General features: G+C 40.5%; 1 protein-coding gene across 1 annotated transcript in view; it reads left to right on the top strand.

Annotated features, from left to right (window-relative positions):
• The first annotated feature begins 3425 nt into the window (after positions 1-3425).
• The window catches only part of LOC109912314 (protein NipSnap homolog 1-like), a 43908-nt gene continuing 27048 nt past the window's right edge, over positions 3426-20285 (top strand). Inside the window, exons 1-3 of the mRNA XM_020511724.2 lie at positions 3426-3676; positions 19339-19472; positions 19569-19614. Coding sequence (XP_020367313.2) covers positions 3597-3676; positions 19339-19472; positions 19569-19614 — 260 coding nt within the window. The 5' untranslated portion in view covers positions 3426-3596. The remainder of the gene's footprint in view (positions 3677-19338; positions 19473-19568; positions 19615-20285) is intronic.

The raw sequence follows: 20285 nt of genomic DNA, 5'->3' as shown, positions 1-20285 counted from the left end.
AGTGAGGTGGGAGGAGCGGATAGGTGGGAGAGAAGACGGACAGGTCAAGGAGGCGGGGATGAGAAGGGGGGCTGGTCTTGGGATGACGTCGGGGGTGGGGAGATTTTAAAGCTAGTAAGGTCCACATTGAGACCATTGGGTGGTAGGGTTCCAAGACAGAATATGAGGTGCTGGAATTGGGGATGTTTTGTTACAGGGTGCATGTTTGTAATGTACATCTCTGTAAATAAAAGATTACTGAAATGTGTAAAGATTAGCTCCATTTCTATTCTTCAATGTTGGTGTTTCTGGAACAGAAAACATCAGGTGACGGTTATCCAAAATTGAAGGTTGAAACTAAAAGAAATATTTCAAACAGAAAATTAAAATCCTAATAACCAAAGTCTTCATGGCCATTGCAACAGAAAGCAGGTATAAATTGTTACCATCTGATGTTCCCAGCGAGTAGTCAGCAATTAACTGAATAAACCTGTGGAAATGTGGGCGCGGGTTAGACTACATCAAACAGAAAACAAGGTATGGCATTTGTGTTGCAGCTTTTAGCAAGAAGTAAAATCAGACATCAAGTACTTTGTGTGATAGATGACCAACAATTATTATGTGATCATACTTTAGTCCTTCTATTGGAGTTTCTGGATGAAAGCCTCATGAAAGACAATCTGTTAACTGCCCATGAGTTATTGTCATGACCCGATAGATCCCTGAAAACAAATGATTATTCACTGGAAGAATATACCACACCCCTTAACAGATTTCAAAATGCAATCTGGGATCCCTGAATTGATGCGAGTATTTGAATCAATGGATTGTTCTAATGTATCTCATGGTTAGGCAATTGATTCTAGCTGGTGTTTAGTTTTCCAAGGAGAAGCTGTTGGATCAACTATCTGCTGCTTTTAAAATAAAAAGTTATGGAGAGTGTAAATTCCTTCAGCCTGTATGAAACAAATGAGAAATTCTGTGGTAGCATAAAGAATGGAAGATTCAATGTTTGCCAGATCTTGTAAATGTAAGATGTAGGTGTCAATATAATTGAATGATTAAAGACAGCAGAATGAAGATGAAAGCACTTTTAGCAAATCTGGTTATTTTCATGGAATTGGATCCATTTTTTTGCAGACATATTTCATGGCACCTCAAAAGAATGGTGAACCTTGTGACAACCATAGTCTAAAACCTATTGACATTTAGTTCTAAAATGTCTTGACAACTCCAAATGTCATAATTAGAGGTTGTCTGGTAAATTAGCAGATTTTAACGCAGTAATTGATCTTTGGACTCTTAGAGGTAAGTGACCATTAATTTGGCCAGCATTATATAACTATTCAGATATATGAGAACCTTCTCCAATGAATAAAGTGCTCTTCTACATTGAAGTGCTGAGAATCAGGTATCAATATGACATATGCACCCTATCCTTTGATTTTTTTACAGTGCTTCAAAGGGCAGGCATGTGTTGAACTTTGGGGTGGAAACGAACAATGAAACTAAAAGAAATATTCAACTTCAATGGTTATTGACCTCTGGAAAGTTTGTTAGTTTAGTTGTACAATGCAATCTCAATATGAATGCTTGACTGAGCTCCAACTCCCCCACTAATGTACTAAGCTCAGTGTTGTTTCCACAGCTGTGAAGAGGACTGTGAGCTTTGGTTCATGGTTTTATGTGAGTTAAAAACATTAAAGTGTTTTGAAGAGGTTTTTTTCGTGGCTGTTTGTTTATTTCACAGATTTTGGAGCACTTAAAAAGGGCTTTCCAGGAAGTTTGAATGGCTGTGTAATTAATACATGGTGTATTGAATTTTTAGGGTGAGTAATTCTTTTCAAGTGAAGTTTGAATTGATGATTGATTAAAAGCTCATGATACAACTGAATAAACAAAGTTGACCTGTCATTATTTGATTGCTCACGAGTTCTATCCATAGTGAATACTGGGTGAGTGTGGATTGGAATTAACACGAGTCATATGATGGACTTGAGCGATATGGGAGAGTATGAGGTCACGGAGGGCACTTGGGAGTTTTGATGGGGCTTTGAGGGAACATGAGTGAGGAACAGGGGTTCCATACACTCAATTATAGATTTAACCTCTGTTCTAGTGAATAAATTTTGGGTCTTCTCACCTCTGACCTTTGGCATCTACCTGTCTCTATGCCCATTTCTGGCATGTTTGCCAAGGTGGTGGCTCTGACTCTAGTTTGTTCATTGCCACCTTCCCATAAAAATGGTCAGAAATCACACAACGTCAGGTTATAGTCCAACAAGTTTATTTGAAAACACAAGCTTTCAGAGCCTCGCTCCTTCTTCAGGTGTTACAGCGAGAGGTAGCATCAGACATAGAATTTTGTAAGAAAAAGATCAAAGGGTCACACAACTGATGAGGATGTATTAAACAAACCTAAGATGCTGTTAAATCTTTAATCAGTGGTTTGGAGTCAGACTGGTTTTATTTCTAAAGTAGGAAACTATAAATGCACACACACACTCTCTCTCACACACACACACACACTCACTCACTCACTCTCTCTCTTCCCCCTCACACACATACTCTCGCTCCCTACACACACACACACTCTCTGCCTCTCCTCCCCCCTCAACTCTCTCTCTCTCTCCCTCACTCTCACACATGTAAATCTGTGAGGTGAATTTGTATTTGCAGATACATTCTATTTTGCTCAGAAAGCACACAATTTATAGACAGTCAGTCAATGTGGCACGTTATAAATTCCTACTTTAGAAATATAACCAGTCTGACTTCAAACCAAAACACAAACAGATTCTAAACAAGGCCTCACATCTAACATGCATTGTCAACCTCTTCTTTACACTGATAAAACCTGATGACAACAAAATGTCCTAAATCAGAATTGTTTGCTCGTTATCTAAATACAGTGTACCAATCGCACGAAAGTGATGGTAAGCCATATTATCTTCACTGATAGTCCTTTGGAAATACAAAATTTGAACAATGCTGTAAAAAGATGCATTTTGTGGAGATTTTCATCTTGATAATTTGGAGGAATACCAATTCATGGGGAAAGCCTTATAACTGTACTACACACGGGGTCAATGGTGGTTAGTTGGTAAGTGGATTTTAACTGGTGGAAGCTTTGCCCCTGAATTGATATTCTTGCAAACTGTCCTGACGAGCTGGGCGAAATGCTTTAACAAAGTTAGTTTGACCGTTTTCAGTGTAAAAAAAAAGCAACCGAAAGAAGAATGAGATATTTATTTTTATCCTCAAAACGTGTACATAAATAAACATTTCAAATATATTTTTACTCACATAATCATGGGATTTTTAAAAAAAAATAAATTTCTGGTGAAAATGTTATTTTCACAGCTTCATTGCAGTCACACACCCCTGCACTGTTTGGCGACTATTTGTCAAACACCGAAAAGATAGGCATTAAACACAATTAGATAGGAACACGGCCAGTGCATTTTCCATTTCCTGCCTATGTGCACTGATGTGGGCGCTCACGTTCCCTGCTGAACGACATTCGCCGAGAGGACTTTGGCAGACCTTGGAAGAAAAACACACACAAACGCCGACCTTTCCAACCAGAGAGAGAGAGAGAGAGAGAAAACAAGAAGATGGCGGCGATGTGGCCTGCTCGGGTGTGGAAATCTCCGGGGCTGTTAGCACGAAGTTCGGTGGCACTGACTTTCAGCAGGTAATGCGGGGCTTTGTAACCAGTACCTCTGTCCCTGTGCTCCACAATGTTACTGAGCTCCTGCGGTACAGCTCCCAGTGCTGAAAGGAATGGTCTTTCTCTTCGAGGGATGGCTATCGCGTGTTTAATAGATATCTCATTCAAAGACAACACCACGATTCTCTTTCAAAATGCTGCCTAATTGAATTCTGTGATGATTTACACAGATGCCATGGCTCTGACTCCCAAGTCAGTTATGTTTACTCAACATTTTGTTGTTAGCCCACCAATAATAACTTCAATGTGCATTGGAGTATTTGAATTATACACCCCTCACTCTTCTAAATAAATGTTTCCAAATGAGTGGAATTCCTTAGTTATTTTAATTTTAGCTCTGAACCAGATTTTAACTAAATTCATACCTGCAATTTTTTTTTGTTAAAATTGTGGTGACCAAACCATGAAAAATTGACCCCTTCCTGGTAAGATGTTCAAAAAAAAAATGTTTTCTGTTTAAGTAGCTTGATCATTTTTATTGTCTCTCACTAAGGGAGCATTCATGCTATAACTGTGGTATTTGTGTGTAAGGTTTGCTCCACAGTGCCATCAATTGTATTGTAAATGCAAATTAAAACCAAAAGAACTGCGGATGCTGTAAATCAGAAACAAAAACAGAAATTGCTGGAAAAGCTCAGCAGGTCTGGCAGCATCTGTGGGGAGAAATCAGAGTTAACATTTCGGGTCCGGTGACCCTTCCTACATAGTGTAAATGCAACCTGAATCCAAAAGCATGGCTCAAACTAATGCAGGAACAATATAGAATCAGAATCCATGGCGAAGGCAGGTGCACTAGTTTGGGAGTCAGTTTGGGCCATGACCCAGTTTTGTAATTAGGGGAATCTGTTTTCAAATTTACACTGACATTACAGGGTGGAGGAAATAGAAAATAAATACACTATTAAAGTGTATGGTAGTGGATGAATGTCAAAGGACAGACACTTCAACTGATTTGTGAAGAAGGGTCCTGACCCGAAATGTCAACTTTCCTGCTCCTCTGATGCTGTCTGGCCTGCTGTGCTCCTCCAGCTCCACACTGTGTTATCTCTACTTCAACTTGGGTGTGAGATCCTGACCTGACACCTAAGTACAATCCAGTCAAGGGAAAAACAGAGTTAATGTTCGGGTCCAGTGACCCTTCCTCCAGCAACCCGAAACGTTAACTCTGTTTTTTCCTTCACAGATGCTGCCAGACCTGCTGAGCTTTTCCAGCAACTTTGTTTTTGTTCCTGATTTACAGCATCTGCAGTTCTTTCGGTTTTTACAATCTAATCAAGTAGTGTAAGGTTTCTGAAAGATTTGGAAACTGACTGAATAATAAGTCCAGTACAATGCAAAGCTGCATATTAAATGTCCTCAACGAAATCCATTAAACTATGTTATAGTTTGGGCTTCTTCAGATGCTTCAATTGAAACAAGATCTTGTGTGAGGAGTAATCCAGGATTGCATAGCTATTTACTTTTGAGGCAACACATAGGGTTTAATCATATCTATTTGAATCATTAATATGAGGTGAAGTGAGAGCCAGCACTTGATAGTTGCATCGAGAATCAGTGGTAAAACTGAACTCAGTGGGAATTGATGGAAACTTACTGCTGTTTGGAGTCATATGTTCAACTAAGAAGGATTGTTGTGGTTTTGGAGCCCTATCATCTCAGTGCCAGGACATTGCTGCAGGAGTTCTTCAGGGTAGTGTCTTAGGCCGAACCATCTTCAGCTGCTTCGTCAATGGCCTTCCCTCCATTATACGATGTTTGCTAATGACTGCAAAACGCTCAGTGCCATGCCTCAGATACTGAAGCAGTCCATATACAGTAAGACATGGACAACGTTCTGGTTTTGGGTTATAAGTAGCAAGTGATATTTGTGTCACACAAGTAGCAGGCAAAGACCATCTCAAGCATGAACAAATCGAATCAGGTCCCCTTGATAACCAGTGGCATTCCATCTATCAAGATCCTGGGGTTACAATTGACCAGAAACCAAACTGACAAACCATATAAATACCAGTGGATACAAGAACAGTTCAGGCGCTGGGAATTCTGAAATGAGCAACACATCTCCTGATTCCCAAAGACAGTCTACCATCTATAAGGCACAAACCAGGAGTGTGATGGAATACTTCCTACATGGGTGTGCAGTAATAATAATACTCAAAAAGCTTGATGCCATCTAAGACGAAATAGTCAACTTGATCAGCTCTCCATTGTCATTAGCTGTCCAGGATAATGTTGACTCAGGGTTGAAAGTTTCTACCTTGGGCTTCATGTAATTCACTGGCTGATTCTTCACCCACAGACTTTTAGTCACATGAGGTACTAAAATCCAGAGTGCATTTGTTTTTTTCTGTTTTCTTTACCATGGCTGTGCATCATTATTAAGGCATTGTGACTCAAAGTGTGGTGCGGTTTGGTGGATAAGTTGTTGCCATTTTGAATGATTGATAGCAAGCTCCACCCAGTCATTAATGTCAATGCTGCTGCATTTAAAGGAGAGCTTCAGATTTTCTTTGAAACATTTTCTTTGTCCTCTCCTGGAATGGTGGCCAACTGAGAGTTGAGAAAATAGGACAAGGTGGGAAGAGATATTTTTCAGCCATCTGGGCACAGTGTCTAGTCCATCATTGTTGATGTTTGCAAGAGATTGGCTTGAATGCTTGTGGAGTTGGCTTTAGACAGGACACCAATGTTTGTTTGATGGTTCCCTCCCCCCCTGCTGAGTGGATCCAGAGAATGTAATTTCTGATTAAATTTCTCGAGCGCTCTTATTGGTTGCTAATACTCAGTCCAGGTCTCACTGCAGTGCAGGCATATGGTGACAATAAGTAGTCCGTGCCTAGGACTTCTGTTGACTTGTGAAGATCTTTTATAGTCAGACAGTCATTGTCATTTTGTGGAAGGTTGAGTTGATACAGAACTGCAGTTGGATTTCTTCCATATGGTGGCCTTTTGCAAGAGCTGGCTGCCCAGATATTTGAAACGTTCAATATATTCCAGAGTCTGTCCTTCAGTGTATATAAGAACATAAGAACTAGGAGCAGGAGTAGGCCGTCTGGCCCTTCAAGCCTGCTCCGCCATTCAATAAGATCGTGGCTGCTCTTTTCGTGGACTCAGATCCACTTACCCGCGTTCTCACCGTAACCTTTAATTCCTTTATTGTTCAAAAAAATCTACCTTTTCTTTAAAGACGTTTACTGAAGTAGCGTCAACTACTTCACTGGGCAAGGAATTCCATAGATTAACAACCCTCTGGGTGAAGAAATTCCTTCTCAATTCAGTCCTAAATCTGCTCCCTCTAATCTTGAGGCTATGCCCTCTTGTCCTAGCTTCACCTACCAGTGGAAACATCCTCTCTACTTCTATCTTATCTATTCCCTTCATAATTTTATATGTTTCTATAAGATGCCCCCTCAATCTTCTGAATTCCAATGAATATAATCTCAATCTACTCGGTCTCTCCTCATAAGCCAACCCCCTCAACTCCGGAATCAACCTAGTGAACCTCCTTTGCACCCCCTCCAGTGCCAGTACATCCTTTCTCAAGGAGACCAAAACTGCACACAGTACTCCGGGTGTGGCCTCACCAGCACCTTGTACAGCTGCAACATAACCTCTCTGCTTTTTATTTCAATCCCTTTAGCAATGAAGGACAAAATTCTATTTGCCTTCCTAATTACTTGTTGTACCTGCAGACCTACCTTCTGTGATTCATGCACAAGGACACCCAGGTCCCTCTGCGTAGCAGCATGCTGCAACTTTTTACCATTCAAGTAATAACTCTTTTTACTATTACTCCTACCAAAATGTATGACTTCACATTTATTTACATTGTATTCCATCTGCCAGACCTTTGCCCACTCACTCAATGTATCCGTGTTCCTCTGCAAAGTTTCACAGTCCTCTGCACACTTTGCTCTGCCACTCATCTTAGTGTCATCTGCAAACTTTGACACCCTACACGTGGTCCCCAACTCGAATTCATTTATATAAATTGTAAATAATTGCGGTCCCAACACCGATCCCTGAGGCACACCACTAGTCACTGACTGCCAGCTAGAATAGCACTCATTTATCCCCACTCTTTGCTTCCTGTTAGTCAACCAATCCTCTATCCATGCTAATACTTTACCCTTAATGCCATGCATCCTTATCTTACACAGTAGCCTCTTGTGCGGCACCTTGTCGAAGGCCTTTTGGAAGTCTAGGTACACCACATCCACTGGGTTCCCATTGTCCACCTTGCTCGTAATGTCTTCATTGAATTCCAAAAGATTTGTCAAGCATGACCTGCCCTTCATGAACCCATGCTGCGTCTGCCCAACGGGACAATTTCTATCAAGATGCCTTGCTATTTCTTCCTTGATAATAGACTCAAGCATCTTCCCCACTACAGAAGTTAAGCTAACCGATCTATAATTCCCCATCTTTTGTCTACTTCCCTTTTTAAACAGTGGCATCACATTTGCTGTTTTCCAATCTGCTGGGACTGCCCCAGAGTCCAGCGAATTTTGGAAAATTACCGCCAGCGCACCTCCTATTTCTCCCGCCATCTCTTTTAGTATCCTGGGATGCATTCCATCAGGGCCAGGAGACTTATCAATCCTTAGTTCCATTAGCTTGCCCAGTACTACCTCTTCCGTAATAATGATTGTTTCCAGGTCCTCACCTACCTTCGTCTCTTTGTCTATTACTGGCATGTTATTAGTGTCCTCCACTGTGAAGACCGATACAAAATACCTGTTCCATGCCTCGGCCATTTCATCATATCCCATAACTAAATTCCCCTTCTCATCCTCTAAAGGGCCAACGTTTACTTTAGCCACTCTTTTTCGTTTTATATATTTATAGAAACTTTTGCTATCTGTCTTTATATTTCTGTGCTAGTTTTTTCTCATGTTCTATCTTACTTTTCTTTATAGCTCTTTTTGTGGCTTTCTGTTGACCTTTAAAGTTTTCCCAATCTTCTAGTTTCATGCTGTTTTTGGCCACTTTGTATGCCTTCTCTTTCAATTTGATAGCCTCCCTTATTTCTTTAGACACCCATGGCAGATTACCCTTTTCTTACAGTCCTTCCTTTTCATTGGAATATACTTTTGCTGAGCACTTTGAAAAATTGCTTTGAAAGTCCTCCACTGCTCGTCAACTGTCCCACCATAAAATCTTTGTTTCCAGTCTACTTTAGCCAAGTCCTCCCTCATTCTATTGTAGTTCCCCTTGTTCAAGCACAGGACCCTGGTATTGGATTTTATCTTCACACTCTCCATCTGTATTCTAAATTCAACCATACTGTGATCACTCCTTCCAAGAGGATCCCTAACTATGAGGTCATTAATTATTCCTGTCTCATTACACAGGACCAGATCTAGGATAGCTTGCTCCCTCGTCGGTTCCATTACATACTGTTCAAGAAAACTATCACGGATACACTCAACGAACTCCTCCTCAAGGCTACCCTGACCGAGCTGGTTCGACCAATCTACATGTAGGTCAAAATCCCCCATGATAATTGCCGTACCATTTTTACAGGCATTAGTTATTTCTTTGTTTATTGCCCGCCCCAATGTGATGTTATTATTTGGTGGCCTATAGACTACGCCTATCAGTGACTCTTTCCTCTTAGAATTTCTAATTTCCACCCAAATGGATTCAACCTCATTCTCCAAAGAACCTGTATCATCTCTCAGCACCGCCCTGATGGCGTCCTTGAATATCCGAGCTACAACACCTCCCTTACCTTCCTGTCTGTCCTTCCGAATAGTCTGGTACCCTTGGATATTTACCTCCCAGTCGTGACCATCCTGTAACCATGTCTCCATAATGGCTACCAAATCATATTCATTCGCGATGATTTGTGCCATTAACTCATCAACCTTGTTACGAATGCTACGAGCATTCAGGTAAAGTGCCTTTATGCTAGCTTTCTTACCGTCATGATTTCCAACATCTCTAATAATATCGCCTGAGTTATCCTTCCTTTTTGCTTCTTTCATAGTCTGCCTTGAACTTAAACCCTCCTGCACACATGCTAACCTGCTGCTTACCTTTTTATTTACCATCATACTTCCTGTCGTTTTCCCTTTCCCTTCCCCCCCAACTCACTAGTTTAAAGTCCTAGTGACCATATGGGAGGTGGAATATTTGACTGACCGGGTTGGATATATGAGCATTTTGGCAAAGTTCAAGCACAGGTCAAATTCCTTGTAAGCAGAATAGAAGAGGTCATTGGTAACTTGCAAACCTTTTGCAGAGAGAACAGTGACACTGCATCATCAGCATACTGCAAGTCATATATGTCTATGGTGGCCAGTTTAATTTTGGCACAGAGCAACTGAGGTAAAACAATCTTCTATTTAGGCTGTATTTAATACTCACATCAGAGGCACTTTATCTCTTAGGTGAATAACCATTGTCAGGTAGATTGTAAATAGTATGGGGGGGCTCACCCTACCTTGCTTGATGGTGGTCTGAATTTTGAAGCCATTTGTTTCAATTCTCCCACTCAAGATAGTTTCAGTCATGTGGTTGCTAAAGCAGTGTAGGATTGTGACAGAGTTTCTTGGACATCCAGATCTCTGGACCATGATCCACAGAGCCTTATGATTTACAAAATTAAATGCTTTGGTCAGGTCAACAAATCCAATGAAGTGTTCTTGATGTTCTCTTGACTTTTTCTCCTGGATTAGTCTGGAAACAAAGACCATGTCAAAGGTTCCTACTGATAGGCTAAAGCCACATGTGTCTCTGGCAGGATTTCATCAGCTACAGGAAACAGGCGATTCAGAAGAATGTGATAGGATTTCTCCACCTATCGACAACAGGGAAATATCTCGAAAGTGTCCACACTATCATTTATTTCCTTTTCCAGAGATAGTTCCAATTGTCACATTCCTGAAGACGGGAAGGCTTTGTCCTCTCAAGTCTGCAGGATGAGTGCATCAAGATTGGCAGCCCATCGCCAATGTCAAGTATCCTTAGATGGCACCTTCCCAAACTGCAATTTCCACCACCTCGAAATACAAAGGCAGTAGATGCATGGGAAGACCATGATTTCTAAGTTCACCTCCAAGCACTCAATTGATAACGTCGGTGAGTGCCCTCATCATATTAAGAAGGCAGCTCATTATCACAATCACCTTTTTAATTAGGGATTGGCAGCAAATACTGGCCCAGGTAGCAACACCAACATTCCATGAAAGAATTTTTTTAAATATTCAGAGGATGGTTAATATCGGTTGCATCAATGACTTCCATGACAGACTAAGCTGATAAACATTTAGATCATTTACAGCAGTAAACAATGCTTAAGAATTTTGTGTTTAGGAAATTCAGTTCATGTAAGACTTAAATAATCAACTTCCTAGTTTAGCTTTTTTCAGTGACAATCCTTTGAAGATATTTCAGAAAAATAATAGTCCCTTCTGATTACAGTCTTGAAATTATGTGGCGGCTCCTGTCTACAGTGTTCATTCAATCAACATAAAAACGTTACTAGCTAGTTTATTGAAAATGTGTAATCTTTATACCCTTCAAGCCATTTGAAATACAGGGCTGAATCTTAACTTCCAAAAATGAGCATAATGGGTTCATGTCAGTGGTCAAAATGTAGAAAGTCTGAAACAGGAAACAAACCCATCCTGAAGCTACCTCCTTCAAATATTGATGGAAGTGAGGCAAGAGTTGGACAACCAATGTGTGTATCAGAACTGCGTGGTCATTTAATGATTATAATAAAATAGTCTGTTCATTTTAACAGCCATTCTATTCTTTAACAGGCTTTGGTGAAGTCCTCAACTTCAAGGAGATTAGAAGGGCTGATGTAATAGCCATTATAGAGACATGGTTGCAATGTGACCAAGGCTAACTGAATAGACAAGGGTATTTGAAATATCAGATGAACAGGAAGAAAGACAAAGGATGCAAGGTAACTCTGTTACTAAAAGATGAGATCGTATAGTCATGAGAAATCATCTTTACTCAAATGAGCAAGAATAGAATAAGTATGGATGGAAATAGGAGATAAGAAATAACTAGAGGAAGAAGTCAGCATGGGAGTAGTTTATGGACCCCGTAACAACAGCTACACTATAAGACAAGAGTATATTTGAAGAAATAATACGTTTTGTAAGAAACAAACTGCAATAATTGTGAGCAGTTCTGTTCTTCATAGGTGACATCCTCTTCATTTTGAGGGATATCAGGAGGAGAAGCAGAAGACGAATCTTTATGTAGATTAGACATAAGTAAAATTGGCAAAGATAGCCTGGAGGATGAATTCAAAGAGTGTATTTAGGCAAGGGTCTCAAAACAATCTTGATGCACTGGAACCCACCAGTGAACAGTCTCTTTTAGCCCTAGTCTTGTGTAATAAGAGATTAATTAATGATTGCATAGCAAAGGGCCCTCTAGTTAAGTGATCATTACACAACAGAATTTCACATTCAGTTGGACAGTGAGAAATCTGGGTCTAAAACTAGTGGCTTAAGCTGATATAAAAGCAATTAGATGGGGATGACAACCAAATTGGTTAAAGTGGAATAGGTTAAATGGTAAGACAGTGGAGAAGCAGAGGCAAGCATTTAAGGAGATATTCCACAACTCTCAACAAAAATCTATTTAATTGAGAACAACCTGTGGCTAACTAAGGAAGATAAAAAATAGAATCAAAAATGTAAAATTCTGCGAAGATTAGTGGCACCCCAGAGATTGGAAAACCTTTGAAACTGTCAAAGGATAGTTTAAAGAAAAGAAATTAGAATGAGAAAAAAATCTTAGCAATACATATAGAAACTGGCTACCAAAGTTTTTACAAGTATTTAAAAAGATGAAAGTAGCTGATGTAAACTTTAATTCCTTAGAGGATGAGACTTTAAAATTATTAATGCCATACAAGGAACTAGCCGAGACTTTGAACAAGTATTTTGTATCTGTCTGTATTTTACAAAGCACAAAAATCGTCTAAGCATTTTATAAAATCAGTGGAGCAAAAGGGAGGGAGGAACTTAAAATAATCACTAAAACTAAGAAAAAAAACTCTGGGTTGACAAGGCCCCTGGATCTGCTGGCCTGCATCCTAGGGCCTTAAACAAAGTGGCTGTGGAGATAGTGAATGTGTTCATTGTTGCCTTTTCAAATTCCCAAGATTCTGGAAAGGTCCCAATTAATTGGAAAACCACCAGTGTAACATCACCATTTAAGAATAGAGGGAGCAAGAAGATAGAAACCATAGGACAGTTAATCCAAATGCTAAAACTGACTGTTAAGGAATAGTTACTAGATGTTGACAAATCATCATCCAGTCAAGTAGTGGCATCATGGTTTTATGAAAGGGAATTTGTGTTTTCCAAAATTATTAGAGCTCTTTGAAGCTGTAACAGGTGGGATGGATACAGGAATCCAGTAGATGTAGCGTATTTCTAAAAAAAAATTCTGTAAGGTGCCACGTCAAGGGTTTTTGCTCACAAAATAAAAATTCCGGTATTGGGATTAATAGATTAGCATCAACAGAGAATTAGTTAACTAAGGGAAACAGAGAGTTGCATAATGGCAAATTAAAACTAGTGGGGTGCCACAAGGATCAGTGCTGGACCTCAACTATTTACAAGCTATATTAATTATTTGTTGAGGGAACCAAGCATAATGAAACCAATTTGCTGACGATACAGAGATAGGAAGGAAACCAAATTGTGAAAAATACATGAAAAGGATAGATAGGTTAAGTGAGGATATTAACATTTGGCAGATAAAGTATAATGTGGAGAGATGTGAGGTTGTCCATTTTAGCAGAAAGAATATGAAAATAGAATATTATTTAAATAGAGAGAGACCATAGAATGTTGTGTTCAGAGGGATGAGAGTGTGCTTGTAGATGAATAACAGTAAGTTACCCCGCAGACACAGCAATTAATTAGGAAGGAGAATAGAATGTTGGCCTTTATTGCAAAGGGTGTAGTGTAAAAGATGTGAACTCTTGCTACAACTGTACAGGGTATTGGTGAGATCACACCTGGAATCCTACATGCAATTTTGACCTTATTTATGAAGATAAGCACATGCATTGGAAGCAGTTCAGAGAATGTTCACAAAGCAGCCAAAGTTATTGGTGCAAGTAGGAAAATGATGTTAAAATTGGATCAGTTGTTGCGCTGGAAGAACCTCTGTTGAGCCTGTTGGGGTAGAGTAAGTAAAGATTTTATTCAAGCACAGGCAAGGGAACAGGTCTCAGTTACTGAAGAGCTTTAGCAACTGTACAATGTTTGCAGCACGTATTATTAATACTGTTACTCCCCTGCAAAATAATTTCACATTTTCATGACTCATCGGCCAGCTTGCATCACTTGACAGCTTTGTTTAACATCTCTGTGCTGCGTCTAACAAAAACATGTAACCCCTATTAACCCATAAACACCAATGATCTGATTGAATAGTTGATTGATTTCTGACAAGAGCCTCTGACGAAGCTACACTGGTTGAATTGGCCTGTGGCCTATTGACATAATGTAATTGTTTCTATAATTTGGGCAACTTTGGACCGATTTCTGGTAGTAATCAATTATTAGGTATTTTTTCTGACATTCACTAAGTAAAGCTGCATGAAAAGAAGGCAATTTCTGACCATGCTGTAAGTAGTTTTGAGGGAGGTATCTTAAAATCCCATCCTTTTAAAGCTGTTAAATATAGCCCAAAGACATGCAACCATTAATTTTTGCCAAAAGGATAGCCCACTGTTACTAAAATAACTCTTTATAATGTTAGGATAAAGCAAATGCTTTTATCTTAATTTCCCAACATTAATTTAACTCTCAGAAGAACACAGCACTGAATGTATTTCAGAGCACACATGTTGTTTGTCCTTGGATCCTGTCAGACTGAAATCAGTCGACAGACTAATGATTCCTCCAACTGTGCATAACATTTGGCAGAGATTAATGTTAGATTAGTAACTAAAGTATAAATTCAGCTGTAGACAGGCCAAAGTTCCAAAAAATTTATGTACCTTTCATTGCATTTATCATTGCATTCATTGCATTTATTGCAAATACACTCTTTGAACTCATCCTCCAGGCTATCTTTGCCAATTTTATTTGTCTAATCTACAAAAAGATTCTTCTTCTGCTTCTCCCCCTGATATTGCATTTATCTGAATAGATTTTTAAGAAAACTCAATTGAGGCAAATCTGTGGAGACTCTGCACTGCATTGTGAACTGTTCCAACATTTTCACAATTGAATTAAACAATTATGTTTTGTACCAGAGGATAGATACAATGAGAATGCCTTTGGATCACTGAGTTTAAATACATCAAACCAAGGATATTAATCAACCTTTAATCGGTTTACCTGCACTATCTTATTCAAACTGGACAACTAACCTCCAAGTTGCAATTTATTTGTTCTCATCTCTCCAAATATTTACTCTGATCACAATCCTGATATTGTTGAGATTTCTGAAAAGAACAATGCAGAATTTAGTGCACCTTGAATTTTGTCAAGGAAAATGTAGCAAGCTCTTAAAAAGAGTGCCATTTTTTTCTTGTTCAATTCAACCAAATTAATGTTGCACAATCAACTGAATAAATACTGTGTGAATGTTGCTGCACTGACCCTTCCTATCCTATTCCTGGCCACCACATGTAAAAGTGAGCGAGGTGGAGAGGAGATTGAATCTGTCTGATCTTTTACTTGCTGTCTGTATGCATGGAATTTTCTGGGGGTCTGAACAACACAGTCAGTTAGGATCACATGTCCAGAATGGAACAATGAACTTCCTGACATTGTGAAAACAAATTTAATTTTCATCCAAGATTTTAATGGCCAGAAGAGAATCTTACAGTTAACTTGTGAGAGCCCTATTTGCATGCATTAACATCTCGTTATTATTTATTCCAAGTGATTCCAAAGCCAATGGATCAGATTTAAATTCTGCAGTGATGCTACAACCAATTCCAAATGGTGGTGGGATTAAACCGTTTACTTTAATATCCCCTTCCTCATTGATGGAGGAGCCCAGCACATCAGTGCCAAAGGTATGGCTGAAGCATTTACAGCAATCTTTAGCCAGCAGTGCCATGTGGACGATCCATTTCTGCCTCCTCCAGTGGTCTCCAGCATCATCAGTTTTCAAACAATTCCATTCACTCCATGTGATATCAAGAAATGGTTGGAGGCACTGGATACTGCAAAGGCAGTATCAGTGTATCAATACCCTGACAACATTTCGGTAATCGTATTGATGTGCTTCCAAACTTGCAGCTCCCATAACCAAGCTGTTTCAGTACAGCTACAACAATGGCATCTATCCAACAATGGGAAAAATTGCACAGGTATATCCTGTACTCAAAAAGCAAGACAAATCCAAATCACCACCACATCAGTCTACTCTCGATCATCAGTAAAGTGATGGAAGGTGTCATCAACATTCTATCAAACAGCACCTTGCAGTCATACCTGGCACGTAGGAAGATGGTTGTGGTTGTTGAAGGATAGTCACCACAGCTCCAGGATATTTCTGCAGGAGTTCCTCAGGGTAGTGTCCCAGGCCCAACAGTCTTCAGCTGCTTCATCAACAACCTTACAACCATCCTCAGTACAGAAGCAGGGATGTTCGGCAATGATTGCACAATGTTTGCGACTCCTCAGATACTGAGGCAGTCCATGTTCAAATGCAGCAAGATCTGGACAATATCCAAACTTGCGCAAACAAGTGGCAAGTAACCTTCATGCTACACAAATACCAGGCAATGATTGTCTCTTATTGGAGATGACCTAATCACTATCCCTTGACATTCAGTGGCATTACCATCACTGAATTTCCCCACTATCAACATCCTTGGGGTTAGCATTGACTAGAAACTCAACTGGAATTGCCACATAAACACAGTGGCTACAAGAGCAGGTCAGAGGCTAGGAATCCTGCAGCAAGTAACTCATCTCCTAACTCGCCAAAGCCAGGCCATCATCTACAATACTGGAATACTCCCCACTTGCCTGGATGGGTGCAGCACCAACAACACTCAAGAAGATTGACACCATCCAAGACAAAGCAGCCCGCTTGATTGGCACCACGTCCACAAACAATGACTCCTTCCATCACTGACGCTCAGTAGCAGCAGTGTGTACAATCTACAAGGTGCACTGTAGAAATTCACCAAAAATCCTTAGCCCACTACTTTCAAACATCCAACAACTTCCATCTAGAAGGACAAGGGCAGCAGATACATGGGAACACCACCACCTGCAAGTTCCCCTCCAAGCCACTCACCATCCTGGCTTGGAAATATATCACTGTACTTTCACTGTCGCTGGGTCAAAATCCTGGAAATCCCTCCCTAATGGCATTGTGGGTCAACTACAGCATGTGGACTGCAGCAGTTGAAGGAGGCAGCTCATTACCACCTTCTCAAGGATAAATATGGACAGGCAATAGATGCTGGCCAGCCCAATGATGCCCACATCCCACAAATGAAAAAGAAACCTGCCCAGCAATAACCTGCTTAGTAACACCTTTAGGTTCCACAGGGGCCACTATGCTCCTGATATCATTACAACTTTGGTTCAGACATGGACAAAAGGGCTGAACTCTGGAGCTGAGATGAGACTGATTGTTCTTGACATCAAGGATCCATTTGAATGAGCAAGGAGCTCTTGTAAAACTAGAATTGGGCAAATCTCTCTGCTGGTTGGAGTCCATACCAGATACAAAGGAAGATACTGGAGGCCAATCATCTCAGTTGCAGGAAATCTCTGCAGAATGGATAATGTCCTGGGCCCAAACATCTTCAGCTGTGTCATCAATTACCTTCCCTCATCATAAGGTCAGAAGTGGGGATGTTCACTCATGATTGCACAATCTTCAGCACCATGCATATTTCCTCAAGAGTCCATGTCCAAGGCATGGATAATATCCAAGTTTGGGCTTATGTGGGGCAAGGAACATTCACGCCACACTAGTGTCAGACAATGACTTTCTCCAATAAGAGAGAATCTAACCATCGTCCCTCAACATTCAATGGCATTACCAACACCGAATCCTCCAATATCAACATCCGGGGGTTACCATTGACCAGAAACTGAACTGAACAATCTATTTGCATGCTGTGGCTACAAGAGTAGGTCAGAAGCTAGGAATTCTGCAACCAATAACTCACCTCCTGACTCCCCAAAGCCTGTCCACCATCTGCAAGGCACAAATCAGAAGTGTGATGGAATATTTCCCACTTGCCCGGATGCATCCAGTTCCAACCACACTTGAAGCTTGACACCATCCAGGACAAAGCATATGAGCTCGATTAGCACTACATCCACAAAAAAAAATCACTCCCTCCATGACTGATATTCAGTAGCAGTAGCATGTACCGTCTACAAGATGCACTGCAGAAATTCACCAAAGCTCCTCAGACAGTACCTTCCAAACCCACAGTCACAAAGTAGACAGAATTATGGGAACATCACCACCAGCAAGTTCCGCTCCAAGCCCCTCACCACTTGGAGATACATTGCTAGTCTTTCAGTGTCGAGGGGTTAAAATCCCAGAACTCACTACAGTATTGTGAGTGTTTCTACACCTAATGGATATCAGCAGGTTCAAGCAAGCAGCTCACTGCCACCTTCTCAAGGGCAACAAACGCTGCCCTGGCCCTCAAAGCCCAGCTCCTCTGAATGAATTTTTTAAAAACTCACCTCATTCACATACGGTTTGCTATTTTCCCAGACCGTGGAGAGAAACTAGATAGTGACAATTCCTAACATAAAAGCCTGAGCGGGTACCTGGCGGTTGCAGTTCACCAGTGCCATCGTCCACATTGTCAGCATTCCCCAACACCTCAGGGCACGCTCCATGGATTGCAACCGCCCTCACCCTCTGTACATGGAGGTAAGCATTGGCAAAGGATAAGCTCCACCTCATAATCACGGCACATTTGGGACTCAATTATTTTATAGTTCAGCCCTTCACTATTGCGCTTTGGAGCTCATGGGCATCCTACATTACAGTGCTGCTGCTTTGTGTTCAGGCACAGGTGCCCTCCCATTCCCCGTCATGCACCACACCAGGATGTATCTCAGGGCTCCTGGCTTGCTTTCTTTGTGATCCCTTTGCACTCAATTGGATGCGCTCAATCTCAGTCAGGACAAGTATTGAGGTGTCCCGAGTGAGTGAGTGAGTTGGAAGTGCAGAGGGCAGGCAGAGTTGGAGGCAGAACCATTGAGACAGTGAGAACCATTGAGGGAAGGAGCTATGCGCAGTAGTTAGAGTGATAGACCATAAGATTTGATGAGAAGTGGGAGCGATGGCAGAGTTAGAGTCAGTGTTAGGTAGCAGAAGGTCATTAACCTGCTTGAGGCATTGCAGCATTTTCCTTCGGACCACGAACATTGGCTACTTCACACCAGGCTGGCAGCATTTGAAATGATATGCAGCTGGGATTTAAAGATGATGCCAATTTTTGGGAAAATTCAGACCTTTCTTCCTACAGCTGAACACTAGAAATAATTCTGTCACCCTGTAGTGTTTGGAGCAGCATGCTTTTTGTCTGAAGTATTTTCCACTTCAGTGCAGGGCAGAAGTAACCATTAATTATTCTTCTCTGTTTCCATATAAACACACATGAACTTCTCTGTGCTTTCTTTCAGAGCAAATAGCAAAGGAGAGGAACAGGACAAAGGATGGTTTAGGTCATTATTTGTCCACAAAGTTAATCAGAGAAAAGATGCTCACTCCAATCTACTTTCCAAAAAGGAGACCAGCAGCTTGTATAAAATGCAGTGTAAGTGCAAACCACTCAGACCGGAACTTTGTCACTACATTAAAAGTCAACTAATTGTTTAACTCAAACTGAATTTTTTTTTAATGTTTGTCTTAGTTCATAATGTGAAGCCAGAATGTCTGGACGCGTACAACAATTTATCGTAAGTTCTTTACATCTTAACAATCACTTGATTGTATTTATACAGTGGCCCTGGTCTCTAAAGCAAGTACGATGCAATATTTTGTGTGTTACTAAGATGAATTCCTCCATACCACCACGTTTCCTAGGGTTGCTGATTTTCTTATTTTTATCAGATTAGAACTTTTAAATGTAAAGCCCATTTTGTTTTTGTCCAGTAATACTTCCAACATCTTTGGATTACATAAAATACCTCAGAAATAGTTAAATGAAAGATGCTTTATGCTGGAGCTTGTTATGGTCAGATGATAAATTGCCATTGACCAGCTCCAGTTGTTCACATGTAAATTCATTTACCTTATCCTACTCGCAGAATCTTGAATCCAGTTCTTTGTCATGTAGAGAAACTGAATTCAGTAAGGTAATAGATTGTCAAATTCCTCCAATCTGATCTATATTAATAGAGTCATGCAGCACGGAGACAGACCCTTCAGTCCAACTAATCTGTGCCGACTAGACAATCTGACTTAAGGGGAGGCAATGACCTAGTGGTATTATCACTGGACTGTTAATCCAAAGACCCAGATCACATTCTGGGGACCTGGGTTCGAATCTCGCCATGGCAAATGGTGGAATTTGAATTCAGTAAAATATCTGGAATTAAGAATCTAATGATGACCATGAATCTGTTGT

The sequence above is a fragment of the Rhincodon typus genome, chromosome 24 (assembly GCF_021869965.1).
Source record: "Rhincodon typus isolate 14 chromosome 24, sRhiTyp1.1, whole genome shotgun sequence".
NCBI lineage: Eukaryota > Metazoa > Chordata > Chondrichthyes > Orectolobiformes > Rhincodontidae > Rhincodon > Rhincodon typus.
This window is presented reverse-complemented; position numbering and strand designations above follow the sequence as displayed.